This window comes from Ischnura elegans, chromosome 11 (assembly GCF_921293095.1).
Source record: "Ischnura elegans chromosome 11, ioIscEleg1.1, whole genome shotgun sequence".
In the NCBI taxonomy this organism is placed as follows: domain Eukaryota; kingdom Metazoa; phylum Arthropoda; class Insecta; order Odonata; family Coenagrionidae; genus Ischnura; species Ischnura elegans.
The window spans coordinates 27,486,931-27,497,719 of NC_060256.1; the positions used below are offsets into that span (position 1 = coordinate 27,486,931).

At 38.4% G+C, this 10,789-nt stretch overlaps 1 protein-coding gene across 1 annotated transcript; it reads right to left on the bottom strand.

Annotated features, from left to right (window-relative positions):
- Positions 1-1,254: 1,254 nt before the first annotated feature.
- Positions 1,255-10,262, bottom strand: LOC124167550 (haloacid dehalogenase-like hydrolase domain-containing protein 2). The gene is made up of 5 exons (XM_046545509.1): positions 10,132-10,262; positions 9,722-10,015; positions 9,416-9,632; positions 4,527-4,704; positions 1,255-1,571 (listed from the first exon to the last, which is right to left on the bottom strand). Exons 1-5 carry the CDS (start codon positions 10,233-10,235, stop codon positions 1,531-1,533), a joined length of 834 nt encoding a protein of 277 aa, XP_046401465.1. The 5' UTR covers positions 10,236-10,262; the 3' UTR covers positions 1,255-1,530.
- Between the last annotated feature and the right edge of the window lie 527 nt (positions 10,263-10,789).

Below are 10,789 nucleotides of genomic sequence, written 5' to 3' on the forward strand. Positions count from 1 at the left end.
CTTTCAGGTTCCTGGCTACAAAGATGGTCTCCTCCTCTGCATTCACCATCTTCAGATATTCGTCCAGGCTGCCATTGAGGAACTTCTCCTTGATGGTGCAGGTAGTGAAGTCCTTGCAATACGGCAAGCATACCTTTGGCAAACCTCTGAGCATGAGTAGGACCTCCAAGCCATCGTTGGCTGGTTTCCCCATGCTTGCCAACTTATTGGTGAGCTCCAGGATGAAAGTAACGTACTCCCGAACATTGCCATTGTGTTTGGACAATCTTGTATCCAACAGAGCATCCCACAAGTTCATCCATTGCGTCTTTGTTTTACCCGCAAACACTTCTTCCAGAGACGTCCAAGCTTCGTGTGCAGTTACTATACTTACTAGTTCTGCATATATGGGTACAGGGATTTGTTGACGTGAAGGCATATTAAGGACCACGCATCCGTGTCCTTCTCCTTCAATGTGGCGTCAGCATCTACTACTAGCGGCGTCGTGGCATGGGTCCAGAGCTTCTCTCTGGTTAAAATGAGCTGCATACTAAATTTCCAGCTCATAAACTCGTCCTTGTCCTTCAGTTTCTCCACCATGGTGGCTAAGCGAGAATTACTATTCAACACCATAATTAAACTGAATAAGGAACGTTACTGAACAAACCATGTTGACGAGCTAAACTATTGAGTGTGTCTCTCATATTTCCCCTTATGTCGGCATTCAAAACGTTCTGGACCCATAACCTCTTGAAATATTTTCACAAATGACAATCATTTTCATAAATAAGAGAGATTATCTTGGAATCGCATGATGATTAAAAACACGTTTATTCAGCACAACCACCATAACACAAGTACAGTACTGAAAGTACACAAAAGAATATTGACATTCTCAGAAACAAACAAAAGAGGAACATAATCCATACAGAAAAAAAACACCTTGGCAGCAATTTAAATTTACAACAGGAACAAGGATGAGAAATGACTGGAGGTGTTTTGTACCAAATGCAATCAAATTATTAGAACCTAATGAGCATAAAAATGCAGTCGTAGCTGGCATTTAAGATATTAAAGGAACCTTACCTGTCAATACACTGACTGGGTGAGTAGCAGATTCATGTCCAGTCAGCTTTCCATGGGGCAAGACCTGATGTCCTCCTGACCATGATCTTTTGAAAGATTATTGATGATGACATTATTTGCTGAATGCATAAATAGATAGTAATTTCTTCAATAAATACTTAAGAGAATAGATGAAACAGAAACAATAAATGATGGCTTGAGCTTTTATTTCAGTTTAATACCTACAGTATTTTACAAAATCCCCTCAATCAGGTTTTCATACAATCATTTGGCCTATTCATTTATTTACCGTATCATAGAATACAAGTTACAAACAATCTGGCAATGGCCAGGAAAACTGCTACTGATGAGTCAATCATTTTTAAAGACAGAGGAGTGAAATGTTAGTCACATTGGAATCAATTATTGGTCATTTTTAGTTTACAATGCCAAGAAAGAACCAGAGGAATTTGCTTATAAATGCCATCAGAATTCACCCATGACCGCCAAAGAGGTTGATTTTATTGCTGAGGAAAATAAAATGAACATGAGAATAGTTTAGCAACAGAAAACTGTTCACCAAGAATTATAACAGTCAAAATCTATTTTCAGATTTGTGAAAGCTTTGGTCAGTAAAGGTGTCTGATTAAAAATAGGTAGTTTAGGAATATGTAATTTCATGGTTTGTGTCAACTGTCCTGAGCTTTCGCCCAACAGTTTGCCAAGTTAACAGTTAATGCCATATCATCAATAAATCAGCCAATTATTGAATTAGAAACATTCTGGCTTGTAACTCCTATTCATAAATTGCAGAAATAAACTGATGATATTCCCCTTTTACCATATACCCATTGGAAACTACTCACTAAAGTTCAAGGTATTCATGCAGGCATTAAGACCAAAAAAGGAAATCAGTGAAAACATGTTTGACAGGTTTTCTATCCTACATTTTATCATTAGATAGTTTATTTTCATATTTTAAGAGGCTGTAGTATAGGTAAGTTGACAACCCTGTCAAGAATATTGGATATATCAGAGCATTACCCATGCAGAGGTTACCAAAGAGCATGGCAATGGAATGTGAAACTAACAGAAACCTAAACTCTTGTGAAAGGAATCAAAGAGGTAATTTACATATTATTTCCTAGACCCTTTTCAGTTACTTCCAATGAAAACTATGTGTTTGCCGTTGATTGCTTACATAAAAAAATACATACATGACCCTCCATACTATTTGCCATTAAGGCAGGTGGTTCCAATATAAATGCAGGCCACTGACATCACTTCCTGGATATAGACAGTTACTTATACCACTTATTTTCATTTTCATAAAATAAGTGGTATAAGTAACTGTCTATATCCAGGAAATAATGGAATACCACATAGTTAACCAAGAGTTAGTGAATTTTGTTCACTGACATCACACCGTTTTTCACTTACCATGTTCATTCATGGCATTGTTTTAGTCTAGTTATTTTGAGTTGCACAGGGCAGCTCATGGGACATGAGACATTAGTGGTCATAGGCAAGCTCCTTAAGACCCCTTATGGTTTAGGCACCAATATTATAAATTTTCACTAAGTTAACTTAATTTGGAGAGCTGTTGGATCTTTAAATGAATCATTCAATGAGCTATTCATCGCTTGAGGTGCCAATGATGACACGTAGGACAACAATGAACAGTTCCGATAGAAGTAAGGCATTACTCAAGCATGAAATAAAATAAAAATACTTTGCTCTACTCCACACTTTATTTTAAATAGTACGACCTGGGCTTCTGCATATCATGCTCAATAAGTGACCGCCTATGGTGCTTGAGTAATATAAGACATGGTCTCCTGCATTACTTTGTGGAACTGCTTCATCATAAAATAAATCGTCATCTTCATATCATCTATCATGCTATCACCTGATGATAGCATGAGATGAAGATGATGATTTATTGCTATGATGAAGCAGTTCCACAAAGTAACGCAGGAGACCATGTCTTATATTACTCAAGCACCATAGGCGGTCACTTATTGAGCTTCCGTATGCCAAACATCACAGTATCAATGCCCACATTTTACTAAATCTGTGATGTCATTTACATTTGAGCCCAAATTCAAAAATGCAGAATAACTTTCCTGATATGCTTATAAATTGCTTTACTACATGTACAAAACCAGAGGGGAAGAGGACGGGGATAGTGTCCATATTACACTGTAAAATATTTTGTAAAAGATCTTTTATAAAAGATGACTAGCAAAGCCAAGCTGCCTGTTCCACAGCCAGGTTGACTCTGCAGCACTACTGGTCCTTGCCTTGTCGCCTATCACTGTGGTGCTGTTGCCTGTCATAGGGTTGCACCTGTTCCTGTTTGCTCGAGTTTTGCAAAGGAAAACCACTGCCGTGGTGAGACAGGAATTATTTGAGAGTTGCCACTGTTTGTCTCCCGTTTTGCAGGCAGGCTGTTTTCAATCCCTTTCCGCACTTTTTTGACTGCAACTTTACGCAAAGTCAAGCTACAGCCCTGGGACCGAGTCTAAAAAGTGGGTGAAGAGATTCTACATGTAATGCATCAAACCCCATCCCTGTAGCACTTGGTATGACTGAGAGAGACCCTAAAATGTGACTGCGTAAAATGCAGACAGACTGACACTCTACAAACTCAATATATAAAAATGGAACACCTATAATAAGAGATTTGAAGAGTGAACCTTTTACGAAAGATTTTGGACTTGTTCTTCAAGGTGCACAAGATCTATTTCAAGGAAGGTACTTTTTCATTGTTGAACATAACTACATTTCATTGATTAAGAACAAATTAAAATGGATGACGAAGAAATCCTTTACTAGTGCAAATACACTGAGAGCTGTGATCTTGTTATCACTTATATTTAAAAAAGACAGCATTGTCAAAATCATCATGTTTGGGTTCAGCCCTGGATTGTAAGACGTAACTATAAAGATAAAGGCTAATTAGTCCATATTTTCTTTTTTAAGACTTGAACAGTACAACCAGTTTTCACAATGTTTACAGAATCTGCAATGTTTTGATAAAGTTGTGGTCTTCTGTTTCTATTTTTATGATCTGAATATTTTGGTTTGTACAGATTTTCATGGCATTTGTATTCGAAATTAAAAGTCATGTTATCTCAACAGTCCAAGTGTGCTTTATAGCCATTTCATCAATAATAACCTCAAATTCGGAACATATACCTCATCAACTTCTTTCATAAAAGGTAATGCCAACTTATTAAACTTTATAAAAGAACTACATTATAAACGATAACCCATTACACTATCAAAGACCTTTGTCAAAGAACTTTTATAAAATATTTTACAGAGTAATACATACCTAACTTTGACTGATGGATAAACGTCTCCAGCATTTATGTTTTGTTCAGTCAGAATATCACATGATTACTCATTACTCTGACATACCTAATTGTAAAAAAAGAATTTTCTACTTGCAGTTGAAAAGAAAAATAGTTACGCACACTGTGAACCTAAGCTCTTCAGAATGAAGTCGACGGCAGCAGGGAAGTCATTGACGACACAGGATGGGTCAAGGGAGGATTCAAGTCTCTTCTCATCTCCTTCCCTATACTTTCCTGTCTTCACAAGTATTCCAAGAAGACCTGCATCTAGTGCTCCTCCAACATCCAGTTGAACATCCTACAGGTGAATGGAACATATTTTTATAATATTATCTTTAGTAATACCACCATGAGGGGTGATGCATTAAGCCGGCACTTATTTTTCAAAAATGATCTGATATAAGAATTCATGGTCTTAAAATCTGCGAATTGGCGATAAAAATTGATAAAATAGTTTCAGGTTCAAGCGACACCGGATAGCCATGCCTGAGGTGCCTAAAGGAACAGATAGGGCCTGAATGTAGTTATTTTTAATTATGAGTTATTCGACCCTGATAAAACACTCTCAATGGTAAACATGACATTTTAGTGGCCTTTGGAAAAATTTTTTAACTGTTTTGACATATCTTGATACCCTCATACTGAAACGCTTCCTCAAATGTGCCCCTTGCTACCAGCCGTGCCATGCATTTCTTGATTCACGCGACACTCCTAAGTTCCATGGGTCTTCCCTGTGTACTTTTATAACATGGTATTGGCAAATGAATCATATTGTCCGTGGCTTGTCATTATGTATTACCCACTCTAGGTCCACTATGCCAGTATTTAAGGGGAAGGAGAGAAGACCCACGGAACTGAGGAGTGTCGGGCAAATCAAGGAACACGCGGAGGGCCTGGTGGCGGGGGCATGCGGCGGGCACCTTTGAGAAAGCGTTTCCGCATGAAGGAATCAAGATACGTCAAAACAGTTGAAAATTTTGCCCAAAGAACTCAAAAATGTCACACTTACACTAGGGAGTGTTTTATCCGGGTCGAAAAACTCATCATTTAATTACATTCAGGCCCTATTGGCACTTCAGGCACGGCTATTCGGCGTCACTTGACCCTGAAACTTTTTATCTTTTTTTTATCACCACTTCGCACATTTTGAGACCAAGAATTCTTAAATCAGATCATTTTTTTTTAAATAAGTGCCGGCCTAGTGAAGCATTAACCTAAAAAGGGTCAGGTATGCTCTAAAAAACTGGGTGGCCTCAGCCTTTGGAACTTTTTGTATCAGATAGTGAAGCATAAAGTTTTTCCGTGTGAAGATTTTTTATTATAATTAATCAGACCTATTGGGAGAGGTTGCTCATGGACTGGAAGATGGATGGCTGAAAATGTTTTCTGAAATATATGCAGTTTTGAATTATTGTATAGGGTCATAAAGGTTACAAATAAGCAACACCTGGTTATTCATACCTTTTATTAAGTACTTATGAGCATTTGATACTTATGACCATTCAATACTATCTTAAAAATTGTTAGATACCGGTATTTATTTCAGGCATAGCTCATTCTTGGCTTATGTCATATCTGCCTAATCACCAGCAAATTGTACAATAAAAAGTAAATCTCAAATGGGAACCATAACCTCTAGCTCCAAGCCACTAGCAGTCAGTCATGGAGTCCCATAGGGTTCAATCCTGGACCCTAGTTGTTTATTATGCTCATCAATAATCTGCCAGCCTCCCAGAAAATAATAATATGGTATTGTTTGCAGATACATCTTTTGCCCTAAACTCTGTTTCCACTTTGTATGTTTGTCATTTAAACACAAAAAACTTCATTATGCATAAGGTAGGCTGTCGTGATAACAATCTGTGATTGAATGACTATATAGCATCCTTAACACAATTTCACGGCAAAATATCTCCTCCAACATGTAGTCCACGGCTAATCTTAAACAACCAAACAATCCAATGCTCGTAAACAGTTAAATTTTTGGACCTTCACTAGACAGAGGATCTTGAAACTCTAATTGACCAACTATGTAAACTATGGAAAATCGTAGAAATTTCCTTCATCATAGAAATTTTTTTCATTTCCATAGAAACATTAAATTATGGTTTCACTAGTAGTGGACCCTGGTCGCTTCTATAGCGGTGAAGGTATTCCTGTCCCGCCCTTCCATTCCTATCCTTACCCCGGAAGCGTAGTTGGGCTCCGATCGCGGTGGCTCTTCCATCCTTTTTTCCTTCCCATGCCACTCCCCTCCCTGGGTGCGTGGGCGTATCAGGAGCTCCTGTGAGACCCATTGTTTCCAGTGTGTGTAGTCCTAACCATCTGTTGGCATGCAAATTGAACTCCATTTTCCGGCAGTTCTCAAAATTCATTACCAAATAAAATGGAGTTAAAAATTCAGTGGAGCTTGCGAGCGCTCCCTAAAGTGAAATAACCCCCTAAATGTCTCCCAGTGTCTTTTGATGTTGTGAATTTGTTCAATAGCGTTCCCAAATCTGTAGCCTTAAACCTAGTCAAAATTGCCCTAGTGAAAGCCAAATCACCACCCCTTGCAATTGCCAAGTTGTGCCACCTACTGAAAGTGTGTGTTAACCAAAATTATTTCCAATTCAACAATACGATATATGGACAACCTGACGGCATCGCCATGGGATTGCCACTGTCTCCACTCCTTGCTGACATATATATGGACAACTACGAAGAATGTGTTTTCAATTCCCAAAGCACCCTAGTGAAAAATGTTTTTCGGTAGTATCGATACATCGACAACATTTCTGTGTGTGGGCCGGTTTGCTAGGACAGTTAGACAATTTTGTGTCATTTTTGAATTCTCTGGACAAAAACTTCAAAATCACTAGTGAACTAGAATCTGAGGGAAGGTTAAATTACTTAGATTAACCATTCAAAATGTAAACCGGAATTGCGAATTCTTGATTTTCTGGAAGAATTGTTACACAGACCAAATAATACACCGCAATTCACGACACCACTTCTCTCACAAATTATCAGCAATACATTGTATGCTTCACAGACTATGTATGATCCCAATGTCGAATTATAACAGGATGAAGGAGCTAAACACAATCAAACTAATTGCATCCAACAATTGGTACTCTGAAGAACTCATTGACAAACTGTACCACCAAAAACAAAAAAGACTCGCACTCTAATTTACGAGGAATCTAATCTAATTTACACGGAAATGGGGAAAGATGATGACAGGAAATGGCATAGCCGTATATCTCACAGAACCGTGTATCTCAGCCGTATATCTAACAGAACCGAAAAATTAGTTCCGAAAGACCAAGTGAAAGCTGCCTTCTACAATAAAAATGCACTAGGCAAACTATTAGGGAGTACCAAAGATAAAGTTTGTGCCGGAGAACACAGCGGAGTAGATAAACTCCAATGTAATGAATGCAATTCCACTTACATAGGAAAAATTGGACAGAATTTCAACATCCAGACCACGGAACATCATTCATGTTTTATTAACAACAACTAAACCTTACAATTTGCCAAACATCTCTTGGATTCCGAACCGGTAATCCTACATAAAGAAAACAACGGCCCAAGGCTTGATGCACTCGAGCAGTTGGAAATTTCAGTGGGCCAAACCTCACCCAACATCACATTAGTTAATGAACAATTGTATTCTCACCACTGTTCAATGCATTCTCCGCAAAACCATTACGGATACCACTCACCACTCTTTAACATCCCTCCCCCTATTTTCGTCATCCCACACCAACTCTCAGCTGCCCTGTGCAGCTACCAATCAGCTACGTACTTCCCAAACCGACCTTCCCTTCTTCCCACCCTCTACCCACTACTCTCTCAAAAAAAATACCCTCCTCCCCTTTTCCCCACCTCTACTCCACCGCCCCTCTAACTTCTTCAAGGGTATAAATTCTATGTACAAATATGTGAAATTGCCAGATGATGATAAGCTATATCGAAACCGGTCGCAAATATATTTTATTTTGTGGAACAGCAAAGTCTTTTTCTTACCCTTTGTGCATCATGAAGAAGTTCCACCATGTTACACCACCCACCATCGCACGTTTCAGTTAAGTTACCGGTTCTCGCCCCCGGTGTGTTGTAACCCTCAGGGGACCCACCTTGGGTCCCGACTCACTGACCAACTATTTAGCCAACAAAGTATCTTTAGGCAGGGATGCTGACTTATAAAAAATATTGGGGGTCCCAAACTGGGGATCTTGCCAAGGGAAATTTTATGAGTAGTGAGTTTTAAGTTTTTTAAGCATTTTAGAAGAGTCTATGATCAACATTAGAACTCTGATAACTCGAATCTCGATATCTGGACACTCCGCGGAAAATCGACAAGCCTGAAACATTTTCTCCTCACACTCATAACTAATTTTTGAGGGGGCTCGGCACCCTCCCTGTTGAGTCGGCACCACTGTCTATAGGTATTTATGTGTATGATTAGGAAACTAACATAAGACCAATAACAACTATTTCCCCTCTAAAAATGGTGCACTACGCTAATTTCCACTCATACATGACATGCCGATTAGTTTTCTGGGAAAATACAAGGGCAGCTGCCAAAGTTCCTCATTGCAAAAATCACCTCTCAAAGTCACTCGCGATGTCTCAATTAGAATACCAGTAAGGCCTCTATTTGAAGTTGTTGAATTGAATTCAATTGAGAAAGTGACAAATTTCCATTGAAGGGTTCAATTGAAAAATTCCAATAGGGTTAAAGTAATTCAAAATATGCTTATACCTACATTTTCGTTGAAAAGCTATAGGAAAAAGTACAAAATGTACATATGTGTAACTTAATGTTAAAATAATTTACATTTTTCTGACTTCCCACAGTTGTCATGCTTTGATCAGGGCTTTAATTTTAAATATTTCCTCACTAAGCAATGGACTGAACGTATAATTCAACCTACTCATGAGACTGCATCTTTTATAATAGCATCCTAAAGTAAAAAGATCAATTAAGATGATCTTCAAAAAAACTTTCATTAACTTACATCTCCAATCATGATGGCTTCCTCCGGCTTCACTCCGATGTCAGTGAGAGCTGTGTAAAAGAAATCAGGCGCTGGCTTGCCTACTACTCGAGCCTTTTGTCCAGATGCATACTCTAAGCATTCTACAAATGGTCCAGGTCCAAGAGCCAAACCATCTCCTCGACGATAATATTTGCTCTTATGGATGGCTATGAGCTGCGCACCACCTTGAAGAAGGCTAAAATGAATAATAACCGTGCATTAGGCACCGCACCATCATAAATGCAACTCCTGCCGTCACGCCTACGATTTGAACGAATAACTTACCGAAAGGCTTCGTTTAATTTATTGTACTGGAACATTGAGGGAGCCAAGCCGACAACAACGGCATTTGGATTGGCTGTATCAATCCCAACGAAATCTTCCAACGCTTCATCTTCTAGAAAGAGAAGCGGCCTTACTTTAAGTGTCTCTACTAGGGTTCTCGCTGCGAGAAGCGAAGTAAACACTTCCTCTGGTTTAATGTTGAAACCCATATTGGTGAGGCGTGAAAGAAGCAGAGACCTGGATTCTTTCGTAGTATTAGTCACAAAGCGAACGGCGAGTCCAGCTTTTTGTAATCTTCAAGAAAAATAACGTTGTTACAGGGATGAGGATAAGGTGGTGTATTCAATAATAATTCCCATATCAACTACGCTTGATTCTCCACAAAAAGCTAGCAACAGCTTACTACTTACCTCTCCAAAGCTGCTATTGAGCCGGGTATTATGTCATTTTCGATGTGAACAGTACCGCTTAAATCTATTAAAACAGCTTTTAAGGCTTTCCACCTAGCAGCCATGTCTTGTTTTTCGTACGTAATTTTTCTTAACTTTTCAGCATCGATAATCACCAGCCAACAGAGTGAAGGCGCCAGTTTAAAAGACGAATAACTTTTGAACCGGATGAAACCTTCTCCTGACGTTTAATGTGTAAGATGACCGTCATATCCTATTTATCTCATTGAATGAGTACGATTTGATACTCAAATATTTGGTCACTATTTACTTACTAAATACGCTAAAAACGCGAGAAAACTTTAGTGGTTCTTTCATTGGGAAAGACGAAGGTAACGTATAATTATAACGTATAATTAAATATGTATTGTATAAAGTTTTCTCGCGTTTTAAGCGTGGTTAGTAAATAAATAGTGACCAAAAATATTTGAGCGTCAACTCGTATGAATAGCTCTAAAGTTATTTTACAAAAATCCTTGCAAGCGTATCTCATTGTGGCCCAATATGTTGGCACCACAATGAGACATGGTAATTAACACAAGTATAATTCATTTTAATTGCTATTTACTGAAAATCTGACTTATTAAGGAAGTTTGTTTTACAAATTAACCTCTTTTAC